Below are 27,583 nucleotides of genomic sequence, written 5' to 3' on the forward strand. Positions count from 1 at the left end.
TCTAATGAGGTTTTGTTTTTTGTTTCTGTTCTGGGTTCTCTTAGATTCCTACTCCATAAGCTGAGAATTGTTTTAAAATAACAGGATATTGAAGTTTGCACGTGAGCAGTGAGGTCCAGAATGCTACGCTCTGACTCACCTGATGATCTCAGCGTACTCCTTGTCTTTTCCTTTACTGTCCCTCCATTTCCTGAACATCACTGAAGCATCCACGTTGGCTGGAGAAAAGGTGTTGGGCTCATTAAGCAGTGAGATTACACTTAACAGGATAGTCCTGGAAAGCAAAGAAAAGCCACTGTGAAAACCCTGTTCACAAAGTAGTTTTCAAAGAAATTACAGTCAAGTTTAAAGTTTTTCACCCTTAAAATATCTAATACAAATGAGAGGTTATATCTGAAGACTTATGAAAAGTGATGACACAGTTTTGTTCTGGGAGCTGCTGAGATGGCCCAGCCGGTAAAGGTGCTGCCACCAAGCCTGGAGACTCGACTGTGGTAGCCAGGATGAACACGACAGGAAGCGAATAACTATCCCAAGTTGTTCTCATACTTCTGCTTAGATGCCATACATAACATACATACATACATACATACACAGTAAATATGGTTTAAAAAAAATTTTTTTAGGGGTTGGAGTGATAGCTCAGAGGTTAGCAGCACTAGCTGCTCTTCCAGAGGTCCTGAGTTCAATTCCCAACAACACATGGCTCACTGCCATCTGTAATGAGATCTGATGCTCTCTTCTGCCCTGCAGGTGAACACGCAGGGAGAATGCTATTAGCATTAATATATATAAATATCTTATTAGGATTACCACCAGAAGTCATTTACCCCGGCTGCTAGAACTCCAGGTGGGCCGCCTGCAAGTGTACCTACCCAACTCTCAGTGCCCCCAATCTATCCCCAACACCCCCACTTCTCATCACCTTGACCCAGCCCCCAATACAAGCAGAGACTCCCTCCTGGATCACAGGCCTTGCAGACGACCACCAGAACTCCAGCCCCAAACTCAAGAGGTGCCCTGCTCAATAAGAGAATGGTCACCAGAAGTACAGCCCCCAACTCAGGTGAAGACCCCCTGCTCAACCACAGGCCAGAAGACCAGAGAGGAAACTCTTGAGGAGGCACTTAGACCTGTATCACCACAAATGCAACAGCCTGGAGGCCAGTGTAACAGCACAGTAACAGCCAGGTCCAGCTATCTTACCACAGCAAGCCCGACTATTCCAACACAGCTGGAGCACATGAAAACATCCTTAAAGCCAACTTTATGTAGGTGACCGAGGGCTTCAGGGAGGAAATTAATAAACTAAAGAAATCAAGGAAGAGACTAACAAAAGGTTGAAGGAAATAAAAGAAGGCCAAAAAGACCAAAAGTTGTAGGAGACAAAACTGTCCAAGACCTGAAAGTGGAAATAGAAGCAATAGAGAAAATACAAACTGGAGGAATTCTGGAAGGAAAACTTTAGGTAAGTAAAGAGGAACTACAGAGGCCAGCTTCACCAGCAGAATACAAGAGATGAGACTCTCAGGCATTGAAGACAGCATAGAAGAAATAGATACATTAGTAAAAGTGAATGTTAAATCTAAAAAAATTCTTGACATAAAACATTTAGGAAATATGGGACACTGTGAAAAGACCAAACCTAAGAAACCCAGCTCAATGGCCCAGAAAATATTTCACCAAGATCATATAAGAAAATGTTCCTAACTAAAGAAGGAGATGCCTATAAAGGCACAAGAAGCTTACAGAACACCAAATAGACTGGACAAGAAAAGAAAGTCCCCTCGCCACATAACCAAACCACTAAATACACATAACAAACAAAGAATATCAAAAGTTATAAGGGAAAAAGACCAAGTAACATAGAAAGGCATACCTGAATTACATCTGCCTTCTCAAAGGAAACTCTAAAAGTCAGAAAGGCCTGGACAGATGTGCTGCAGACTCTTTTAAGAGACCACACAGCAAACTTTCAATCACCAAAGATGGAGAAAACAAGATATTCCATGAAAAAGTCAAATTTAAACAATATTCACAAATCCAACCCTTCAGAAGGCCCTAGAAGGAAAACTCTAACCTAAGGAGGTTAACTATATCTACGAAATCATAGGAAATAACCTCCCACCAGCAAAACCAAAAGAAACACACACACACTATACACACCACCACCACCAACAACAACAACAACAACAAAATAACAGTAATTAACAATCATTGGTCATTGCTATCAATACACTCAATTCCCCAGTAAAGAGAAACAGACTAACAGAATGGATTGAAAACAGAATCCATCCTTCTCCTATGCCCAAGAAACATACCTTAGCATCAAATATAGAAGAAAGGTTTGGAAAAAGGTTTTCCAATTAAATGAAAGCTAACCAAAAAAAATCAAGAGATAGGGGAGCTCCCAGCACTCTAGAGGCAGAAGCAGGCGGATCTCTGTGAGTTCAAGGCCAGCCTGGTCTACAAGAGCTAGTTCCAGGACAGTCTCCAAAGCTACAGAGAAATTTTGTTTCAAAAGAGAGAAAGGGGGCTGGAAAGATGGCTCAGCGGTTAAAAGCATTGCCTGCTCTTCCAAAGGTTATGAGTTCAATTCCCGGCAACCACATGGTGGGTCACAACCATCTGTAACGAGGTCTGCTGCCCTCTTCTGGTTTGCACACACAGACAGAATATTGTATACATACATACATAAATAAATAAATAAATATTTTTAAAAAGAGAGAGAGAAAGGGGAAGGAGGGGAGGGGGAAGGGAGGGAGGGAGGGAGGGAGAGAGGGAGGGAGGGAGGGAGGGAGAGAGGGAAATCTTACACTCACCAAAGGAAAAATCCCTCAGAATGATCTTTCAATTCTTAATGTCTACCCCAAATGCAAGAACACCCACTGCTGTAGAATATTTAACTATGTAAAGATGTGTTACATTTGTTTTTGTTGCATTTGTTTAATTATGAAAAGATGTGCCGGGCGGTGGTGGCACACGCCTTTAATCCCAGCACTCGGGAAGCAGAGGCAGGCGGATCTCTGTGAGTTCGAGGCCAGCCTGGTCTACAAGAACTAGTTCCAGGACAGGCACCAAAGCTACAGAGAAACCCTGTCTCAAAAAAAAAAAAAAGATGTGTGTCTATGTCACCTTGCCTGCCTAAAGCATCTGATTGGTTTAATAAAGAGCTGAATGGCCAATAGCTAGGGTTAGAGGCGAGGCTGGCAGAGAGAGAAAAATAAAAGAAACCTAGGAAAGATAGGAAGGAGGAGAGAAAGAGGGAGATGTCCAGGACCGACCAGCCAGCCAGCCAGTCAGAGACAACAGAAAAAGAAGATAAACAGATGGGGGGGGAAAAGGTAAAAAGCCCTGAGGCAAAGAGTAAATAATGAAAAGAAGGTTAATTTAAGTCCAAAGAGCTAGCCGAGAATGAGCCTAAGTTAGGCCAAGCATTCATAACTCCATAGTCTCCATGTCATGATTTGGGAGCTGGTTGGTGGCACAAAAGAAAACGCCTGGTATAAACCACGTTTATAAAAGAAACAGTGCTACAGCTTACATCACAAGCTGATCGTCACACACTAATGTGGGAGACTTCAAAACCCACTCTTGCCAATAGACAGGTCATCCAGCCAGAAACTAAGCAGAGAAACACTGGAGCTAACTGGCTATACATCAAATGAACCTAACAGACATCTACAGAACATTTCGCCCAAACACAAAGGAACACACCTTCTTCCTAGCATCTCATGAACCTCTTCCAAAACTGACCACATACCTGCTCACAAAGCAAGTCTCAACAGAGACAAGAAACTGAAATAACTCCCTTACCTATCAGACTACCATGCATTAAAGCTGGATTTCAACAACAGCAGAAAGCCTACAAACTCACGGAAACTGAACAACTCTACTGAATGAAAACTAAGTTAAGGCAAAGAAATTAAAGACTTATTAGAGGGCTGGAGAGATGGCTCAGTGGTTAAGAGCATTGCCTGCTCTTCCAAAGGTCCTGAGTTCAATTCCCAGCAACCACATGGTGGCTCACAACCATCTGTAATGAGGTCTGGTACCCTCTTCTGGCCAGCAGACATACACACAGACAGAATATTGTATACAGGGCTGGAGAGATGGCTCAGAGGTTAAGAGCACTCACTGCTCTTCCAGAGGTCCTGAGTTCAATTCCCAGCAACCACATGGTGGCTCACAACCATCTGTACTGAGATCTGGTGCCCTCTTCTGGCATGCGGGCATACATGGAGGCAGAATGTTGTATACATAATAAAGAAATAAATCTTAAAAAAAAAAGAATATTGTATACATAATAAATAAATAAATATTTAAAAAAAAAGACTTATTAGAATTCAATGAAAATGAATGCACAACATAACCAAACTTACGGGACACAATGAAAGCAGTGCTAAGAGGTTTAAAGTTCATAGCACTAAGTGCCGATATAAAGAATTTGGAGAACTCTCTCACTAGCAATTTAACAGCACACCTGAAAGCTCTAGCGCAAAAAGAAGTAAGCTCATCCAGGAGGAGGAGCTAGCAGGAAATAATCAAACTGAGAGCTGAAATCAATAATATAGAAACAAAGAACAATACAAAGACTCAAAGAAACAAAGAGTTGGTTCTTTGCGAAAATCATTAAGATAGACAAACCCTTATCCAAATTAACTAAAAAACTGAGAGGGAATATTCAAATTAACAAAATCAGAAACATGGGGGGGGGCTTACAACAGACACTGAGGAAATCCAAAAAAAAAATAATTAGGTCATACTTTAAAAACCTGTACTCCACAAAATTGGAAATTTTAAAATTAATGGATAATTTTCTCAATAGATCCCACTTACCTAAGCATCACAATCAGATAAACAGATCTATAACCCTAAGGAATAAATGCAGTCATTAAATGTCTCCCAACTAAAAGTGCAGAATTCTACAAGACTGTCAAAGAGGAACTAATACTAATACTCCTCAAATTATTCCACAAAATAGAAATAAAAGGAACATTGCCAAATTAATTTATGAGGCAATAGTTACCCTGACTCTCAAACTACACAAACATTTAACAAAGAAGAATTACAAATCAATCTCCCTTATGAACATAAATGCAAAAATGCTCAATAAAATAATCGCAATCCACCCCCCAAAGGTTGGGCACTGGTGGCACACACCTTTAATCCCAGCACTTAGAAGGTAGAAGCAAGCGATCTCGTGAGTTGGAGACCAACCTGGTCTATAGAGCGAGTTCCAAGAACAACCAAAGAAATCCTTTTCTCAAAAAACAAAACAATAAAAAGCCTCACAAACCAAATCCAAGAACACATCAAAAAGATCATCCATCACGACCAAGTTGGCTTCATCCTAGAGATGCAGAAACAATTCAACATTAAAAAAAAAAAAATCAGTCAATGTAATCCACCATATAAACAAACTGAAAGGGGAAAAAAATAGTACTTCAATTCTTAGCTAGAGCAATAAGACAACTGAAGGAGATCAAGGGAATACAAATTGGAAAGGAAGAAATCAAAGGATCATTATTTGCAGGTGATATGACAGTCTATATAAGTGACCCCAAAAATTCTACACCTGATTACTTTCAGTGAAGTGGCTGGATACAGAATAACTCACAAAACTCAACAGCCCTCCTATATAGAAATGATAGACTGAGAAATACATCGGGGCACAATACCCTTCACATCAAATAATATAAAATATCTTGAGGTAACACTAACCAAAGAAGTGAAAGATTTGTATGATAAGAACGTCAAGTCATTGAAGAAAGAAACTGGAAAAGATATCAGAAGATGGAAAGATATCCCATGCTCATGGATCAGTAGGGTCAATATAATAAAATATGTATAATAAAAATGGCCTTCCTACCAAAAGCATTCCAACACAATTCTTTACAGACCTTGAAAGGACAAACTCTATGGAAAAACTGAAATCCCAGGATAGCCAAAACAACCGTGACAAGGAAAAGAACTACTAGACCATGCAGTGGTGGTACCTGCCTTTAATACCAGCACGCTTAACAACGGAAAATGCACCAACATAATACCCTGTGTGGGTGAGCAGAAAATCACAGAAAGATAAAAATAGGAAAATCGTGTGTTAAGGAAAGCCTATTTCATCTGTAGGCAAAACAGGAAAAGGACAAAGTCTGTTACAAAATGGGTAGGGAAAATGCATGCATGTGCACACACACACAAACACACACTCTCTCTCTCTCTCTCTCTCTCTCTCTCCCCTCCTCCTCCCTCTCCTCTCTCTCTCTCTCTCTCTCTCTCTCTCTCTCTCAATGCATGCAAACTAGCTTCTTGTGACAGTTTGCAGATCTCAGAACACCTGGCCATGGTGTTACAGACTTTGTTTTTCGAGACAGGTCTTCTCTGTGAGACAGTCTTGGTTGTCCTGGAACTCGGGAGGCAGAGGCAGGCAGATCTCTGTGAGTTCAAGGCCAGCTTGGTCTACAAGAGCTAGTTCCAGGAGAGGCACCAAAGCTACAGAGAAACCTTGTCTCAAAAAACAAAATAAAAAAACCAAAAAAAACAAAAACGAAGACAATTTTGTGGAGTCAGTTCTCTCCTTCCACCTTTTTGTGGGCTCTGGGGGTGAAACTTGGATTGCCAGGCTTACAAGGAAGTACCTTTACTCACCAAGGTAAGCACTAAGCACATCGAGCAGCTGAAAGGAAAAGGCAACGGGATCAGGAGTTCAAAGTCAACCAGAGCTACATAGCAAGTTCCTAGCCAGACTGAACCAACTACGTAAGACCCTGTCTTTCAAATAGAAGCAATTTTAAATATAAAAGATATCTTTACTTGCAAAAAAAGCAAAAATTAATGGCAATTTTCACTGGGACTCAATACACAAAAATCAAGGGGACAAATAAAATCTCTCTGGCCACGAGTAAGGTTTAAAAGAATTCCAGGACAAGTGAGACTACAACTTCCCCCTTAGCTGTGCCTATTCTGCCCACATATGCTTTGTAGCAGAACTTGGCTCTTTGCCCTTCCAGTGGGTTGTAGAAAAGACTAAACAAGAAACTCTGTATGCATCTGTGACTGCTGGATTAGGCCCATCCATTTGGCTCCACCTAAGACCACTTTCTTGCCCTACAGGAAACAGGGGAGATAACAAGTAGTTCTGGAGATGTATCTCAGAGAAAGGAGCTGTGAAATGTAAGCAGGCTGTGACAAACTTCCTGGTCTCACCTTGGTTATGGCCAAAACAAGAACTAGGGGAGGTTGTTTCTATTAACTAGAGACATAAGGACCACTCAACATCACTGTGCTCCCTGGTGTCTGGACTTCCTCCAGAACCCATCAGGCTTTAGTGGATAACTGGTCTCTTTCTTTTATTGCTCTAGCCAATACTTACAACTGTACAGGCTGAGCTCTTAAAGAAGGTTTTATATTCTGTAGGTCACAAAGACCCTTCCAAATAACTCTACCTTATGAATATGCCCACTTACAAGCTGAAGAGCACAGAAAACCCCAACCCATGAGAATATGTTGCCAGTGCCAGGCAACAGCTGTGACTGATGACAGATAAACCAGACACCTCATGCTAGTTCCACTGCAGTCCTGCTACAGTGACCCTAAAGCTAAACTCAGACATCAATCCTCTGAGCCAGACAAGCTACTCAACACTGACGAATTGGCTGCAAAGTGGTGCGAAAGAAAGGATTGCCCTACCTGCCCTGTGTCTCTTGAGTCAGTATTTCAGTGGATCAGTGTGCTGAGCCTTTGGGAGGCAGAGACAGATGGTGCAAATGAAGGCAAACCTGGTCTACAGGGTAAGCTCCAAGACAACCAGAACTACACAGTGAGACATGATAGTATCGTAAGTAACCCTCAAACAGACTGGCAATTTACTATCTACCTTTAGAACCTCCTTAAACAAGTTAGATGTGGTGCATGCTTGTTGTAACAGCAGGACTCGGGAGATGGTGGCAGGAAGATTACAAAATTGAGGTCAGCTAGGCTACACAGTAAAACCTTGTTTAAAAAAACAAAAAACTTTATCTCTATAAGTAACAGAAACAAAAAAGACAAGTAAAAATATTCCCAAAGACAACCAACGAAAGTCTTCTTGAATGATCCCGAGAGATTTCCCCCTCGGAGAAGAACTGCTGCTGAAGGAATACACTACAGCTACATGGAGCAGAGATACTAGGTAGCCAGTTCCAAAGCAGATGACATAGACTGAGCTTGCCTACATAACTCAGAGACGGCTCTCTCCTGAGACAGGATCTTGCTGCGCAGTCCTCTAATCTAACTCATTATGAGCTTAACTGGCTGAGACAATGCTCAGGGTGAGGTCCTAGAGAGGTAGAATTTGCACTAAGCATAGGATTGATGCAAAGTACGAAGCAACTTTCATAAGTATGAGTTCTATCCACTGAGAGGCAAAGTCTAGGATTAAGGCCTAAACAATTCTCAGGATTTGGGGGAATTTGCAGCTAACAAAGGATCATCAGGGTGTGTTGCCATGCCACGCCAGCACTCCAAGTAACCAGGCATCATTCGCCCTTTCTTTGAAGAAAGCAGGCCTGCACGTGCATGCCCTCTTCTGGCATACAGGCATACATGCAGACAGAACACTGTATACATAATAAATAAAAAAGATAGCTCCTAGGCCGGGCGATGGTGGCGCATGCCTTTAATCCCAGCACTCGGGAGGCAAAGGCAGGTGAATCTCTGTGAGTTTGAGGTCAGCCTGGTCTACAAGAGTGAGTTCCAGGACAGACTCCAAAGACACACAGAGAAACCGTGTCTCAAAAAACAAAAACAAAACAAAACAAAACCCCTCAACCAGATACCTGATGGAGGGAAATGAGAAAGAATCCCAAGCACCTCAGGAAGCTAGTCAACCGAGAACTGCCCACATTCCAGAAGCAACCCGTACCCCACCTTCAACCATCATCACTAAAGACCACTGTGACCACTGTCACCAGTGTTGCCTATGTCCCTTTAGGATGCTCCAGACCTCCCCTACCCTGTGTCATCCTTGCCCCAGCTCAGAACTAGCCTCTCGCCCACCCCCCAGCAAATATCTGATTTCTGCAGCATTCTTGGCCTCCGATCACCACAATGCCCCTTTGAACCTTTGGTGCTCTAACCAGAGAGGAGCTATCAAACCCAGGAGGGAGTTCTTTCACAGCTTCACACAGAGTGAGACACCAACATACGACTCAAGTAGCAAGTGTCTGCAGTCTGGTGTGTTTGGGAGGCTGACATAAAGGGTTTACTTGAGCCCAGGAATTTGAGGTCAATCTTAGCAACATAGTAAGAATGTCTCAAAAATAGTTGGGCAGTAGTGGTGCATGCCTTTAATCCCAGCACCCGGGGCAGACATAGGTCTCTTGAGTTCAAAGCCAGCCTGGTTTACAAACGGAGTTCCAGGAGCCAGGGCTTTCACAGAGTAATCCTGTCTCAAAAAAACAATAAAATTAGAAAGCAGTGAACAAAGCTCGGCAAGTATCATCTCTTCTAACACCTTACCTCACATTCTGAGTGGGATTCCACCTTTCAGAGGGCAGTTCTCCACTTTGTGGGTCATCTACAGGCGGATGAAGAATTGAAATGCATACATCTCCATTCTACAAAACAACAATACGACATTCAGTAAATACGTAAAAAACCGATGTAAGCAAGGTGCAGTAACACACACCTGCAACCCCAGTACTCAGGATCTCAATTACAAGGCTAGTCAAACCTAGTCCGTGTACACACAGACACACACACACACACACACACACACACACACACACACACACACACACCTGTGATAAAGGCCAGGCATGATGGTACATGCCTTTAATCCCAGTACTTGATAGGTAGAGGCAGGCAAATCTATGCGTTTGAAGTTAGCCTGGTCTACATAGCAAATTCCAAACCAGCTAGTGCTACACAGCAAGAAGCTGTCTTTAATAACACAAACAAAAACAACAACAACAAAAAAAACCCCACCAAAACATGCGACGAATAAGGCACATAATTTTTTTGCTAAAAAGTTCGTTTCTTTTTATTATGGGAAAACCAGTTCTCCATGTTGAAGTTGAAGAGAACTAAATAGGATAAACATTCACCAGGACCATGTTCGGTGGCACATGCCTATAATAATCACAACACTCAATGAGGTAAGAAGCAAGAGGATCACTCCAAGTTTGAGGCAGCCTGATCTACATACTTGTCAAGTTCCAGGTCATCCAGGGCTGTGTAGCAGGGCTGACCTTGAACTCAGAGATCCACCTACCTCTGCCTCCAGAGTACTGGGGTCAATGGTGAGTGCCAAATCATTTGTTTTTTCAAGAATCAAAACTGGGAGATAAACTGTTGGAGAGCTGGTTGAGAGGATTGGAGCACCGCCCCGCAGAGCCCGAGGTCGCCCGTTCGAGTCCCAGGTAAGGTAAGTCTGTACTGTGTGTTGTGTTGGAATGTGTCTGTGTCTCTGTGTATGACTGTCTCTGTCTCTGTGCTGTCTGTGTGCTGTGTGAATGACGTCTGTATGCATAATTAATTTGAAAAAAACCCTGGGAGATAACAGTTAAAAACCTTTTTGAATTTAGCTGGGTGGTGGTGGTGCACACCGTTAATGCCAGCACTTGGAAGGCAGAGGCAAGTGGATCTCTGTGAGTTCGAGGCCATCCTAGTCTACAGAGCACATGCTAGGACAGCTAGGGCTGTTGCACAGAGAAACCCCGTCTCTTAAAAAAAAATTAACTTAGCTGTGTATTATAATGTGCAAAATTGCTATGTTCGTCATCAAAAAGAGTCAGGGAAGGGAGGCAGGTGCTGACGCAGAGGCCATGGAAGGGTGCTGCTTACTGGTTTGCTTCCCGCAGCTTGCTCAGCCTGCTTTCTTATGGAACACCAGTCCAGGGAAGGCACCACACACAATTAAGAAAAGCCCTACAAGGTTCCCTACAAACCAATCTTCTGGTGACATTTTCTCAATTGAGGCTTCCTAGCTTGTATTAATCCTAACATACAACTGGCCCACATGGTGTATGTGGTGCATGTACACAGGAGTGCAAGTGCCTAAGGAAACCTATCCCACCAGAGTCTAGAGTTACAGGGTCATGAGCAGCCTGACTTAGGAACTGAACTTGAGTCCTCTGACAAAGCAGTATGTGTTCTTAGCCACTAAGCCAAGCTCTCCAGACCCACCTTTAAAGAATTATTTAATTAAAAAAAAAATGCTTTTCTTTTTTTGTTTTTCAAGACAAAGTTTCTCTGTGTAACCCTGCTTGTCCTGGAACTCGCTCTGTAGACCAGGCTGGCCTCAAAATCCACCTGCCTCTGCCTTCTGAGTGCTGGGATTAAAGGTGTGCACCACCCCTGCTCAGCTTAAATAAAATTTTAATATGATTTTTGTTTTTATTTCCAGCACCTTTTTTTTTTTTTTTTTGGATTTTTCGAGACAGGGTTTCTCCGTAGCTTTTGGTTCCTGTCCTGGATCTAGCTCTTGTAGACCAGGTTGGCCTCGAACTCACAGAGATCCGCCTGCCTCCGCCTCCCGAGTGCTGGGATTAAAGGCGTGCGCCACCACCGCCCGGCTCCAGCACCTTTTTTAAAAAAAAGATTTGCTTATTTTTATGTGACTGGTGTTCTGCCTGCATGCGTGTCTGGGTGAGAGTGCTGGATTCCCGGAACTGGAGTTACAGGCAGTTATGAGCGGCCACATGGTTGTTGGGAATTGAACCAAGGTTCTCTATAAGAGCAGACATAAGGGCTCTTAACCCCTAAGCCATCTCTCTAGACCCCTCCAAAACATTTTTTTTTTTTTTTGATTTTCGAGACAGGGTTTCTCCGTAGCTTTTTGGTTTCTATCCTGAAACTAGCTCTTCTAGACCAGGCTGGCCTCGAACTCACAGAGGTCCGCCTGCCTCTGCCTCCTGAGTGCTGGCATTAAAGGTGTGCGCCACCATCACCCGGCTCTCCAAAACATTTTTAAAGAATTTTAGGGGCTGGAGGAAGGTAAAGAGGCTATTTGCTCTCCAGAGGACCGAGGTGCAATTCCCAGCACCCATATGGCAGTTCACAACCATATGTAACTCCAGTTCCATGGACTCTTAAGACCTTCTCCCGGCCTCCTCAGGTACCAGGCATGCACATGAGACATAGAGATACCCATGTAGGCAAAATACCATACATACTTTTATTTTGTTTATTTTTTGAGTCAGGGTTTCTTTGTGTAGCCCTAGCTGTCCTGGAACTCACTCTGTAAACCAGGCTGGCCTCAAAAAAACTCAGAGAGCAGCCTGTCTCTACCTCCAAAGTGTTAAGATTAAAGGCGTAAAAGTATCAAATAGTATATTCTAAAGCTAAATTACAATTGGATATCAAAGAAAGGTAGACGATAGAACACAGTAAGAAAGAATGTATATGTAGAATATGAAAAAAGACAAGAGGCTTTGTGGTTGTGAAAGCTTTTACACAGACCTCTAATACTGAGTAAATTTCATAAATTTTGACGTGTCTGTCTAGAAAAATAAATCCACATCATAAGCATTAGAACAGGAGCTGGGGAAATGGCTTAGTTGGCAGTGTTTGTTCCACAAGCATAAGGACCTGAATTGAACCCCAGCACCACATAAAGAGATGGGAACAGTGGAGTGCGCTCATAATCTCAGCAGAGATGCTGCCTTGGGCTACCTATGGGCTCCAGGTTCCAGAGTGAGATCTTGTATCAAAAGAAACAAAGGAAATGGCTCCTGAGGAACGACACCCAAGATTGATCACTGGCCTTGGTTTAATAACACATGCAATCACAAATACGTGCACCCATACACAACAAATAAATATGTAAAAAAATCAATACCTGATAAATATTCCTGGCTACTTCTTTCTGTTTTCTATTACTACTCTAAAAATCACCACAGCATGACAAAATAAGACCTGTTCACCAACATGGTGCCAAAAGCAAAAAAGGAAGCTCTTGCTCCTCCGCCCAAAGCTGCAGCCAAAGCAAAGGCCAAGAAGGCAGTGCTGAAAGGCACCCACAGCCACAAAAGGAAGACCCACACATCACCCACCTTCCGGCAGCCCAAGACCCTTGAAAAAGCGCACCCAGGAGAAACACTTTGATCGCTATGCCATCATACAATGCCCCGACCACTGAGTCAGCCATGAAGAAAACAGAAGAAAACACACTTTTGCTCGCTGTGGTTGTCATGGCCAGCAAGCTGCAGATCACACAGGCTGTGAAGCCATGACACTGATGTGGCCAAAGTCAACACCCACAGAAGGCCTGAGAGAAGGCGTACGTTCAGTTGGCTCCTGATTATGATGCTCCAGATGTTGCCAACAAAACTGGGATCAAACTAAGTCCAGCTGGCTAATTCTGACAGTTGAAGATCAGAGTGTTGGCATCCCCTTCCCTATACTAGAAACTACTCTTGGGCCAGAAAGAAGGCTCAGGGGAACTTAAAACTCTTCAACAAGGAAATGGAGACACCAAAATGGTTGAAAGAAAAAAGAATTCGAAGATCTAGTTTTTAAAAAGATCAATGATCCCAATGACTACTTAAATAAATAGCTGAAGACATTATTCAAAACTTGGATAAGCATTGTGACCTTAGAACTCATGCCCTGCCCACCTTCTGTGCTCCTTTACATCCCTCAACTCCCATTTGAGAAGCTCCTATTTGCAGTAGATGGTGATTACCACAGAAAACCACAGCTGGCTAAGGTGCAGAAAATAAGACACTACGAAATGCTCACCCCTAAAGGAAACACATACCTCCCCACCAGCACCCTCAGACATGAAAGTAAAAAGAAAGTAGGAAGTGGCAGAGCCAGAGCTGGGTAACTACAACGACACAGCAGAGAAGCTGCACACGTCAGCTTCAGCAGATCAGAGCACTGGCTGCTCTTTCCAAGAATGAGGGTTCAATTCCCAGCACCACTCACACGGTAGCTAACAACTCTCTGTAACTCCAAGATCTGACCTTCACACAAGACATACATTCAGGCAAAATACCAATGCACAAAAAATAAAGTTAAAAAAAAATTCACTGGGGCTGGAGAGATGGCTCAGTGGTTAAGAGCATTTCCTGCTCTTTCAAAGGTCCTGAGTTCAATTCCCAGTAACCACATGGTGGCTCACGACCATCTATAATGGGGTCTGGTGCCCTCTTCTGGCCAGCAGGCATACACACAGACAGAATATTGTATACATAATAAATAAATATTTTTTAAAAAAATTTCACTAAAACATCACAAATGAAGTGACCTAGGCAGAAAGTTAACATCAGGGACTAAAGACAAGATTGAGAAATTAGTACGTTCAGTTATCAACTAAAACAAACAAACAAACAACAAAAACAAAACAAAAAAAGACTTCGGGAAATCACTAACAGACTAAATCTAAGAGTCCCTAGTATGCAGGAGGCAACTGAGACAGACTAGAAGTCCACAAAGTCTTTCCCAGGGAATAACATACCAGTGAATTGTCATCCCATAACAAATGGTCTGCCCTGAAAACATATACACAAGTAACATTATAGAGACTGAGCCAGTTGGATTTACATATGTAGGGATATATGTGTATATATACATACTTATATGCACATATCAACAACTAATGAAAAAAGATGTCATGAAATTGAAAGAACAAGGAGAGGCATATGGGGGGTGGGGAGGGAGAAGACAATGGGGAAATATAACTATGTTATATATAATCTCACACACTTTTAAAAATCTATAATACAACTAATTTTGGGTGGGGGGGAAGAGGGTATCACTATGTAGCCCTAGGTGTACTAAAGCTTGCTATGTAGAACAGGCTGTCCTCAAACTTGCATATATCTGCCTGCCTCTGCCTACTAAGTATTGGGATTAAAGCCATGATCTACCACACCCAGCAAGCAAATATCTAATAATAATAATAATAATAATAATAATAGGGAGATATGGCTTCTTCATAGGACCCAAGTTCAGTTCCAGGCACCCATAACAGGCAGCTCACAACCACTTGTAGCTCCAGTTCCAGCAGATCTGACATCCTCTTTCGTCTTCTTCAAGCACCTGCAAGAGCTCTCTCTCTCTCTCTCTCTCTCTCTCTCTCTCTCTCTCACACACACACACACACATTCTTTTAATTTTATTTTTATGTGTTTATCTGTGCACTATGCATGTGGTGCCCACAGAAGCCATAAGAGGACCTACCACCATTCCTAGGACTGGAGTTACAGGTGGTTGTGAGCTACCAGGTTGATGCTGGGAATTGAATCCAGGTCCTCTGGAAGAATAGCACATGCTCTTAATCGCTGAGCATCTCTCCAGACCCAGAAATAGACAGGCAGGCAGGCAGGCAGGCAGGCAGACACAGAGTGCTTGCTGGTAAAAAGCCTGTGGCTGAGGCAGTTCTGAGTTCTCATAAGGAAACTACTGTGCTGCCTTGTTAAGTGGACATGATACCTGCCAAGCTGCCTCCCAGGAAACCATGGTTCCGTCCCAAGACTAATGCTGCAGTGCTCTCTCCACAGCGGACAATGGCTCAGGAAGAGTCAAAGTGCAGACAGGAAGTGAGAAGTGACAGCTCAGTCCCACAGGACACCACAGGAGGCCAGCAAGGCTCTAGATTAGAGACCAGACACAACATGGCAGGTGCTCCCTTGAATTCACATGAGCTATGAATGCCTTCGTAATCCCTGCACAAGACTGCCAACATCCTGCCATGAAAGGGGAGGCAGTCACGAGGTCCCATCCTTCCTTAAGGAGGAAAAGACAGTTTCTTATTTTTTATTTATTTATTTTTAAACATTTATTTATTTATTATGTATACAATATTCTGTCTGTGTGCATGCTTGCAGGCCAGAAGAGGGCACCAAACCTCATTACAGATGGTTGTGAGCTACCATGTGGTTGCTGGGAATTGAACTCAGGACCTTTGGAAGAGCAGGCAATGCTCTTAACCTCTGAGCCATCTCTCCAGCCTCAAAAGACAGTTTCTTGAATGGTAAAGCCAACCATAAGATGCCCAGACTCATGTCAGCAACCACATGAACTCATTGACTACAAAAGGTAATAAAGTAGAAAGAGGACCAGTTGGGAAGAAAAACAGAATTAATGAGAATGGAAGTGGGGCAAAAGGGAGTAATGAAAAGGAATATAAATCAAAATTATATGCATGTATAAAAATATCATAATAAAACCCATTATAGTTAATAAATACTACTTTTTTTTTTTTTTGAGACAGGGTCTCTTGATCCTAAAACTCAAAGATCTAACACTCCCGCGCTTTTCCTTGGTTTTTAGAGACAGGATTTCTGTGTAGCCCTGGCTGTCCTGGAACTTGCTCTGGCCTCAAACTCAAATACCCACCTGTCTCTGCCTCCAAAGTGCTGGGGTTAAAGTCATGTGCCACAGCTGTAAATAAATAAATATTTCTCTCTCTGTCTCTCTCTCTCTTTTTAGTTTTTCAAGACATGATTTCTCTGTGTAGCCTTGGCTGTCCTGGAACTGACTCTGTAGACCAGATTTGCCTCAAACTCAAGAGAGAGCCACCTGCCTCTGCCTCCTGAGTACTGGGATTAAAGGTGTGTGCTGCCACTGCCCAGTTCCAGATCTACTGTTCTACAGGCAAAACCTTATCCCTTAAACTTTTTTTAGATGAATTTAACTTACTAAATTAAACTTTTCTGTTGCTTTTTGAGATGGGGGTCTTGTCATGTAGCCTTGGTTAGCCTAGAGTTCTATATATACTAGGATGACCTTGAAAGTGAGAGCCACCTGTCTCTGCCTTTAAAGGCCTGTCATCATGGCTGACTAAATCAAGTTTTTATATGAATAACTGGTTTGGGCATGATGGCATACATCTACAATCCCAACACTTGGAAGGTAGAATTAGGTTCATGGCTAGCCTAGTTTGCATAGTGAGATACAGATCTGTCTGCCAAGGCTATAAAGAATAAAACTGGCCAGCCTGGTCTACAAGAGCTACCTCCAGGGTAGGCTCCAAAAAAGAAAGAAAAAAAAAAAAGGAAAAAGAAAAAAAGATAGAAAAAACCCACACAGCTTAGTTGTCTGCCACAGTCTGTAGTCACTACCAGCTGGCTTTCTGATTTAATGTCTTATATATTCTGAACCTTTAATATAAATGGAATCATACAATATACAACCGTTTTCTGATGTTTCAGAGTTCCCTCTGCCCTCCATGGATGCAGTGAGCGTGTGTCCACAGCGCTGCTCTCCACACTGTGAGCTTCTTCTCCCTTGTTAGACACGAGGCCTTTTTCCTAATAGCACACGTACCACTGTGCATTAGTCAAGTCTCACTCCGTGTCTCATTTGGACTGAGCTCATTCGTTGTCAGGGTCTCTTTTTATTCTCCGAGCCATGGCTGCCTAGTCTGGCCTCAAACCCCTGGGCTTTGGCAATCCTCCTGCTCGGCCTCCTAACACACACTTGTGGCTAACTTTGCCTACTTTTCAATTAGGTTAATCCTTTTAAAATCCTGTGGGTTTTTTTTTTTTAATTCTTTAAAGAACTTTACAGACCAAGCTGGCTTCAAATGCAAGAATCCTCCTGCCTCTGACTTTTGAGTATAGTTCTGAGCAAGTTTTCAACAATTTTTTATGAGGTAGAAATACAGTATCTTTTTCTCTTTTTTTCCTGAGACAGGGTCCTTGCTGTCCTGAAACTCACTTTGTAGACAAAATTGGCCTCAAACTCACTGAGATCCACCTGCCTCTGTCTCCCAAGTGCTGGCATTAAAGGTGTGTACCACCACTGCCTGGCCAATATCATTTTTTTTTTTTGTTTTGTTTTTCGAGACAGGGTTTCTCTGTAGCTTTGGAGCCTGTCCTGGAACTAGCTCTTGTAGACCAGGCTGGCCTTGTGCTGGGATTACAGGCGTGCGCCACCACCACCCGGCCCAATATCATTTTTTTTGTTTGTGGAAATCCAACTATTAAAAAAAAAAGAAATCCAACTATTAATGAGACCGTTACTTCCCACTTGTGCTAATTTTTATGTCAACTTCACAGACTAGGATCATTTGGGAAGTGGGAACCTTAATTGAGAAAATGCCTCTATTGAATTATCTGTGGACAAATACTTGGGACATTTCTTAACCACTGATTGAAGAGGATGTGCAGTGGTCCTGAGCTGTATACGAGAGCAGGCTGAGCAAGTCATGAGGAGTAAGCCAGAAGGCAGACAGACTTTCTCCACAGACTCTGCCGTCAGTTCCTGCCTCTGCTTTCTTCATTCGACAGTGATCTACAATATGAAAGCCAAATAAACCTTTTCCTCCTGAGGTTGGAGGCAACTTCATCACCACAAGAGAAATCATAGCAAAGATGATGCTCAATGAGATTGGTGTCATTTTTTGTCAAAATCTATTAATTATAAATGGGCATCACAGTTCCTGCCTAAAGTCCCAATACTTAGGAACCTGAAGAAGAAAGATGACGTGTTAGAGGCTAATCTGGACTACATGGCAAGATCTTATCTCAAAATAAATATACTGGTGATTATAGATGTTCTGGATTATTCTGAGGTTCTCAATTCTTCACCATGGTAGCACTAAACTCTCTTGGTGACAATAATTTCATACTATGTTTTAAATTCTTTTCAATTTTTGGAATTCTAGGTCTCTTATTATTTCTTTATAAATTTTATAATCATCTTGCTGATGTTTGGGGGGAGATTTTGATAGCAGAGTCAAGAGAGAAGAAACCATGGATCCTCTGCCTGAGACAGACACCAGTTACAATCTCCAGTAAGCCACTGCCATGTGGCAATACACAGATTAATGGAAATGGGTTAAACTAATATGTAAGAGTTAGCCAATAAGAAGTTAGAGCTAATGGCCAAGCAGTATTTTAATAAATACAATTTCTGTGTGATTATTTCGGGGCTAAGCTAGCTGGGCGGCCAGGACAAACAAGCAGGCCTCTCCATACAACAGAACCTCACCTTGGAGTTATTCCAAAAGAGGCTCTCAAATGCTCAGCAGTAACTCCTGAAAGGAGACCAGGCCAAATGTACTAGGATAAATCCCCCTGAAAAAGCTGAGTCTCTGCCCATAGCAACAGGTGACCCTTGCTGTAAAGTTAGAGGATAGGTACTTTACTAAATTTGTAAAACATGAATGTTAACGTGTGTGCATTATAATCTTAGCAACCAGCTGCAAAGGCTTAAATTTTCCATCTTTAACTGGAATAATCATTATATATTATAAAAGTACTCTTGATTTTAAATAATTAAACCAGAGAATACAAAATACAAAACATAAACATTTCTCTGTGGGTACAGTGAAACACAACTTACTGATACACATAGTCTATTTCAGGGTGGGCGGGGTGTGCTGTTGTGACTAAACTGAGATCTTGGGCATGCTAAGCAAATGCTTTACCAAGTTACACTCTCCAGCTCAAACTACTATTTTTGTGTGGTGTGATAATCAAACACAGGACCTTGATTGGTAAATCCCTAGTCTCTTTTTAAAGAACTAATCTGAAAAAATCCACAGAGAAAGTTATAACAGATACCTCTTACCTCATAAATGTTGGGGTGCCACATTTTGGTCAAGAATCTGAAGGTAGGTGGTGAATATGGGTAGTCAATAGGAAATTTAATATGTGCCTGCAAAAGAAAAAAAATAATGCTAATAAAATAAGACAAGTTGTTCATTTGTCTAATAGTTCCCACTATTATATCCCAAAGAAAGAGAGCTCCTTTCTACAGATCAGGTTCCCGAGAAGTCACAGCACCAGGGTTATCAGAATGTTCTTTCAGTAGATCATCAAATATTTGTGTCTTGGCTAAATGACCCAAATATTATCATTTTTATGAATAAAAATTCAGCTCACAGGAAAGAAAGATAAGAGATGTTCCAAACACTGAGGCTGCTGTCCCTGCATCCAGAGGTGCGCCCTATCACTAAATTAGTCCCCATTCTCCGCTACCACTATTTTTTAAAGATTTATTAATTTATTAATTATGTACTATAAGTAGTATTCTATCTGCACATATACCTGCAGGCCAGAAGAAGGCATCAGATCGCATGATAGATGGTTGTGAGCTACCATGTGGTTGCGGGGAATTGAACTCAGGACCTCTGGAAGAACAGCCAGTGCTCTTAACCTCTGAGCCATCCCTCTAGCCTGCTACCACTATTTTTGTGCCAAACAAAGCAATATGGTTTTCTAATAAATAAGAGAACAAATAATTTTTCCTTTTTATTGATATCATGTAAACAGTATCTCCTCACTCACCAACAACGTCTGACCTTTTTTTCCCCCCTCCTTTTCTTGGCTTTTCGAGACAGGATTTCTCTTGTAATAGTCCTGGCTATGCTGGAACTCACTTTGTAGACCAGGCTGGCCTCAAATTCACTGAGATCCGCCTGCCTCTGCCTCCCAAGTACTGGCATTAAAGGCGTGCGCTGTACCACCACTGCCTGGCTAACGTGCACACTTTGATGACATTTCCTTTCAGTGGTTCTTTATATATATATATATACACACACACACACACACACACACACACAAATGCTCTTTTCCTACTCCCTCCCAAAAAAAGCACTTGCTGTCAAGTCTCATGACTTGAGCTCAATTCCCAGGCTTCATAGTGCCATCTCTCATGCATTTCCTCAACACTAAATAAAGTTTTCAAAACTTACTTAAAATTATTTATTTCATTTTATTTGTACTGAATGTTTGTGTGCATGTATGTATATGTACCATATGTGTGCCAGGTGACTTCAGAGGTCAGAAGAGGGTGTGTGATCCCCTGAAGCTGGGGTTATGTGATTTACCCATCAAACTCTCACTAACCCTAACAAGCTAAGTTGTAGAATTCGGTTCTACATGGTAGAATTAAGTTACCCTCTGATATTCACACATGCATTGTGGCATGCATGCAAACACATACATAAGTAACTGTAAAAAAAATTATAACATACAATATGTAAAATAATAATTAAAATAATTATGTAATTCTGGAAGACATAAAAATACAGAGAGAAGGGGAGAGGAGCAGGTAATCATTTGAAATAATGATTTACTAAAGATTTTTAATTTTTTAAAATTAAAATTATTTTAATATTTATTATTAGGGGAGGAAACATGGCTCAGAGGTTAAGAGAATCCTTGGAAGAAGATCTGGGCTAAATTCCCAGCACCTACATGTCCATTACTCCAGTTTCAAGGGATCTGACTGTGTCTGCCTTTTGTGGGCACCAGAACCATGTGTGATGCACAGACATACATTTGAGAAAAACACTCATATACATAAAATTTTAAAACATTTTTAGGGATTTTTAGTTAAAGAGGGAGATGTGTATATGAATGCCTGTGTGTGCACGCACACACGTGTGTCTGTGTGTGAATGTGTGCATGTGGGGTCAGAGAGGGCATCAGGTCCCCTGAAACTGGCATTAAAGGTGGTTGTGAATGTCCAACTTGTGTGCTCAAAACTGCGAAGAGTTTTTGTTGCATCTTGGGCTCCATGTGGGGAGAGCATGGTTGAGCTGTGCCGCCAGGCCAGAATGAGCTATGTGCATCTGTCATCAAACAAGGAAGACTGGCAGGCCATGCTCGAGTTGTCAACATGCCAGGGCCTACAGTCATCATTGGAGTATAAATTCTAATTGGTCTTAATAATGAAAACTCAGAGTCAGCTATCAGGCTGTGAAAGCTGAAGGATCAGAGAAGCAGAGCAGCCAGCAACTAGTTTTTTACCTCTACCAATGCTCAGACCAAAGGGGTGGTGTGAGGAGGTCCTTCTGTGTGTGTGCTGCTTTTCCTGGTTAATGAATAATAAAGGTGCTTTCAGACAATGGTTTAACACAGTGTAGCCAGGTCAAAGAGACAGAGAAAAAAGCGAAGTCAGAGAGAAGCTATGGAGCTGCCAGAGGAAAAAGATGTGAGCCGCCAGTCAAAACCTTCCCGGTAGGCCAAGAACCTTGTGGTGAAATATAAAATAGTAAAAATGGGTTAATTCTAGATGCAAGAGCTAGCCAAAAAGAAGCTAGAGCTAATAGGCCAAGCAGTGATTTAATACAAAAACAAAAATACAAAAAAACTTCGCAAGAGCATCAGGTGCTCTTAACTACTGAGCCATCTCTCTAGCTTCTACTGAAGGTTTTTAATTAACTACTTTAAAACAGGACTATAGGAAGCTATGGCTAAAGGATTAATGGAGTCAACAAAATAGACACAGTTTTTGAGTGCTGGCCAGCCTGGAACATACAGTTGTGCCTTGTCTTGTACACATAAGATTAAAAGAAAAAAAGAAAGAGTTTAAAATCCTATAGGAAAGAAAATCATTAACCGTAGCAAACCATTTCCATCAAGGTAAGGGGAGACGGAGGTAGGAATGTGGTTTGAAAGAAAATGGTTCCTAAAGGGAGTGGCACTATTAGGAGGTGTGGACTTGCTGGAGGAAGTGTGTTATTATGAGGGTGGGCTTTGAGGTCTATTTTGCTCAAGCTTCCCTCAGTGTGACATTGAGTCCACATCCTGTTGCCTTTTGATCAAGATACAGCCAGAACCATGTCTGCCTGCATGTGCATGTTGCCATGCTCCCCGCCATGATGATAATGGACTGAACCTCTGAACTGTAAACCATCACCCTCAATTAAATATTTTCTTTATAAGAGTTTGGTGTAGGAGGTCCTTCCGTATTTGTGTTGCTTTCATTGGTTGAATAAAGAAACTGCCTTGGCCTTTTGATAGGGCAGAACTTAGATAGGTGGAATAGACAGAATTGGATGCTGGGAAGAAGGGCAGTGTGGCAGATGCCATGGTTCTCCTGCCTGAGATGGACGCTGGTTAGACTCATGCCGGTAAGCCACAATCAAGTGGCAATACACATTAATGGAGATGGATTAAACTAATATGTGAGAGTTAGCCAATAAGAGGCTAGAGATAATGGGCCAGGCAGTAATTTAATTAATACAATTTCTGTGTGATTATTTCGGGGGTTAAGCTAGCCAGGCGGCTGGGACGAAAAGCAGGCCCGCTCCTCCTGTAACAAGAGTTTCTGTAGTCAGGGTGTCTCTTTACAGCAATAGAAACCCTAACTAAAACAAGGAGGAACAATGAAAAGATAGGACAATGGAACAGAGGTTATGAGCTCTGACATAATTTATCACCCTATTATTTAAATCTCTAAACTTTTTTTAAAGATTTATTTATTCATTTGTTTATTTATTTATTATGTATACAGGGTTCTGCCTGCATGACAGAAGAGGGCACCAGATCTTATTATAGGTGGTGTGAGCCACCATGTGGTTGCTGGGAATTGAACTCAGGACCTCTAGAAGAGCAGTCAGCACTCTTAACCTCTAAGCCATCTCTCCAGCCCTCTTTTTTTTTCTATTTTAATAGACAGGGTCTCATTATAGTAGCCCTGGCTAGCCTGGGACTCAGAGATCTACCTGTCTCTGCCTTTCAAGTGCTGGAGTTAGAAGTGTGCACCAACATGCCTGGCTAAATATATATATAATATATATATATATATATATTATATATACTATTTTATAACTATATTTTATATAATATATTATAATATATATATGCACACATATATATACAAACATTAAATAAAAAAAAAAAACCTTTAGGTAAGGTGGCTCTTGCTTTTAATCCAGCACAGGGAAGTAGAGGCAAGTGGATCTCTGAGACAGAGGTAAGCTTGACCTACAGAGCTAGTACCAGAACAGCCAGGGCTACACAAAGAAACCTTGTTCAGAAACACCAAAATGAATGAATGAATGGCGTGAGTAAACAAAATACAATTAGGGACTGGAAAGATGACTCAGCAGCTGCTCTTCCAGAAAACCTAGGTTTATTAATATAAAAAAAAAAACTTATAAAGACAAAAAATGTGAAAATTTAAAATAAGAAAGTTTTCACTAAAAGAACAATCTAGGAAGCTCAACAGTTGTTATAGTTGAAGATTCAAAAACTAAGTAAAAGTCAAGCATGGTGGTGCACACCTTTAAACCCAGCACTCGAGACAGAGGCAGGCAAGTCTCTGTGAGTTTGAGGCCCCTGTCTCAGAAGGAGGAGGGAGATGAAAATAGATCACAGTAGTGCATGTAAGAAAGGGAAAACTCGAAGGGCACATCTTTGTGAGATGTGCAAGAGAGCTGGTGAGATAGCTGACTGCTTACTGACACTTGCCACCAAGTCTGACAATCTGAGGTCCATTCCAGGGACGCAAGGAGTATAGGAGAAAACCAATTCCTGCACGTTGTCCTCTGACCTCCACACAAGAGCCACAGCAAACACACATATTTATGCACATACAAAATAAATAAAAATGTAATAAAAAATTTCAATTCCATAAAGAAGGTGGGCATAGTAGTATTTCTGACACTAGAAGGCTGAGGCAAGAAAACCAAACATTTTTTTGGTTTGTTTTTTCTTTTTTTTTTTGAGACAAAGATAAAAATATACTGTAAGAGATGTCTCAAACAATACTGGAAGAAACACATGCTTTCAAAAGTCTGTAGAAGGGCTGGAGAGATGGCTCAGAGGTTAAGAGCATTGCCTGCTCTTCCAAAGGTCCTGAGTTCAATTCCCAGCAACCACATGGTGGCTCACAACCATCTGTAGTTGGGTCTGGTGCCCTCTTCTGGCCTTCTGGCATACACACAGACAGAATATTGTATACATAATAAATAAATAAATATTAAAAAAAAAGATTAATTTGTTTAAAAAAAAAAGTCTGTAGAAAAATTATTCAACCTAACAAAACTAGACTTCAATTGCAAAATATGTATTTTTAGATATAAAAATGTCAGTATTATCTTCTAATGATGCTCTTTTCTAAAAGGTGCTAGAATTACCGGGTGGTGGTGGTACATGCCTTTAATCCCAGCACTCAGGCAGCAGAAGCAGGTGGAACTCAGACCAAGGACAATCTGGTGTACAGAGTGAGAACTATTTCACAGAGAAACCTGATCTTAAAATAAATAAATAAACTGCACACATACACACAAAAAGAGGTACTAGAACTGACACTTCATACTCCCACATTCCAAAAAGATTGTAATTAACCATGTATCAATTACATTGTACAGGCACAAACCTGTAATCTCAGCATTCAAGAAATGAGAGACAGAAGTATCTAGAGCGCCAGGCCAGTCTGGGTTACAAGGAGACCGTTATCTTAAATGAACCAAAAACACACAAACAAATGTTATAAAAAATGTACAAAAGGCCACGCGATGGTGGCGCACGCCTTTAATCCCAGCACTTGGAAGGCAGAGGCAGGCGGATCTCTGTGAGTTCGAGACCACCCTGGTCTACAGAGCTAGTTCCAGGACAGGCTCCAAAGCCACAGAGAAACCCTGTCTCGAAACCCCCCCCCACAAAAAAAAATTGTACAAGACTCAAAAGAATAAACTATCAAAACAATTAGTAAAATCACTAAAAACAATTGTTTTAGCAACAATTATTTTAATGAAAAGTGATTAAGACTTGGCATATTCCTGACGGTATGGCTGTGGTCAGGATTAAAAAGGATATCTGAGGGGGCTGGAGAGATGGCTCAGTGGTTAAGAGCATTGCCTGCTCTTCCAAAGGTCCTGAGTTCAATTCCCAGCAACCACATGGTGGCTCACAACCATCTGTAAAGAAGTCTGGCGCCCTCTTCTGGCCTTCAGGCATAAACACAGACAGAATATTGTATTCATAATAAATAAATAAATAAATGGCAAGCTTTCCTTGTGGCTAGAAGTTTATTAAAAAAAAAAAACAAAAAAAAACAAAAAAAAAAGGATATCTGACATGACCTCTGACCAGAAACACACCCCCCCATACAAGAATTTGCACTCCCGAATGCAATGGTGGTGCACTTAATCCCAACACAGATATTAAAGCAGGAAGGTCTGAAACCCACCCTCCACTGCAGAGTGGGAATTCCAAAGCCTAGAAATAGATCTACAGGGATGACTATGATTCTATGATAAAGACTATAATAAATTCATGGGGAAATTGTTCGTTTGTTTTTGTAGAAATAGTCTCTCTCCTCCCTCTCTCTCTCTCTCTCTCTCTCTCTCTCTCTCGGTTTTTCAAGATAGGGTTTCTCAGGGCTAGAGAGGTGGCTCAGAGGTTAAGAGCACTGGCTGCTCTTCCAGAGGTCCTGAGTTCAATTCCCAGCAACCACATGGTAGCTCACAACCATCTGCAATAAGATCTGGTGCCCTCACTGGCCTATAGGATATATGTAGGCAGAATACTATATACATAATAAATAAATCTTAAAAAAATAAAAGATAGGGTTTCTCTGTAGCTCTTGTAAACCAGGCTGGCCTCGAACTCACAAAGATCACCTGCCTCTGCCTCCTGAGTGCTGGGATTAAAGGCGTGTGCCACCACTGCCCAGCTAGTCTCTCTATGTAGCCATGGGGTCTCACTATATAGACCAAGCTGACACAACTCACAGAAATCCTCCTGCCTCTGCATCTGCTAGGATTAAAAGTATGCACAGCCATGCTTGCTGGTTTTTAAAATGATAAAATCCTATCACAAAAGACTGAGGCAGAAAAAAATCTAAACTACACATCAAACCTCTTCTCTAAAATAAAGATCTAAATAAGTGCACAGATAAATAAAACACACAGATTAAACAACTATCATTAAAATGTCCATTTTCAAATGCAAAAATTACACATGCTCACACTGTGTCTACACATATGCACTGGTACTTCAGCATGCACAGGTGTGCGTACTTAATCCCAACATATGTAAGAAAAAAATCCAAGCAAAACAGGCTGAAGACATGGCTCAGCAGTTAAGAGCCCTAATTTATCTTCCAGAGGACCCAGGTTCTATTCCTAGCACCACAAAGTGATTAGGAACCATCAGTAACTCCAGTCCCAGAGAATTCAATACCCTCTTCTGGCAAACACTAACACTGAAGGCATGTGGTACACAGATATAATACTGCACACATACAAAATTATGTATACATAGCACTAAACGCCTATGTAAAGAAGCTGGAAAAATCCCACACTAGTGAATTAACAGAACATTTGAAAACTTGAGAACAAAAAGAAGCAAACTCACCTAAGAGAACTAGATGGCAGGAAATAATCAAACTGAGAGCTGAAATCAACAAAATAGAAACAAAGAAAACAATACAAAGGATCAATGAGACAAAGAGTTAATTCTTCGAGAAAATCAACAAAACACAGAAAACCTTTATCCAAACTAACCAAAAGGCATAGAGAGAATATACAAATTAACAAAATCAGAAATGAAAATGGGACATACCAACAGACATGGAGGAAATACAGAGAATCATCAGGTCTTATTTTGAAACCCTGTACTCCACAAAATTGGAAAACTTAAAGGAAATGGACAACTTTCTGGATAAATATCACTTACCAAAATTAAATGAAGACCAGATGAGCAAATTAAACCGACCTATAACTGCTGAAAAAATATAAACAGTCATCAAAAGTCTCCCAACCAAAAAAAGCCCAGGACCAGATGGTTTCAGCTCAGAATTCTACAAGACTTTCAAAGAAGAACTAATACCAATACTCCTCAAATTATTCCACATTCCACACAATAGAAACAGAGGGAACATTGCCAAACTCTTTGTATGAGGCTAC

At 41.4% G+C, this 27,583-nt stretch overlaps 1 protein-coding gene across 1 annotated transcript in view; it reads right to left on the reverse strand.

Annotated features, from left to right (window-relative positions):
* The window catches only part of Ube2r2 (ubiquitin conjugating enzyme E2 R2), a 74,438-nt gene that overhangs the window by 2,259 nt on the left and 44,596 nt on the right, over positions 1-27,583 (reverse strand). The window contains exons 2-4 of the mRNA XM_041667527.1: positions 19,507-19,593; positions 9,499-9,596; positions 140-274 (exon numbers count right to left, since the gene is read on the reverse strand). Coding sequence (XP_041523461.1) covers positions 140-274; positions 9,499-9,596; positions 19,507-19,593 — 320 coding nt within the window. The remainder of the gene's footprint in view (positions 1-139; positions 275-9,498; positions 9,597-19,506; positions 19,594-27,583) is intronic.

This window comes from Microtus oregoni, unplaced genomic scaffold (genome assembly GCF_018167655.1).
Source record: "Microtus oregoni isolate MIOR12 unplaced genomic scaffold, Mior012 000017F_ref0000208, whole genome shotgun sequence".
Taxonomy (NCBI): domain Eukaryota; kingdom Metazoa; phylum Chordata; class Mammalia; order Rodentia; family Cricetidae; genus Microtus; species Microtus oregoni.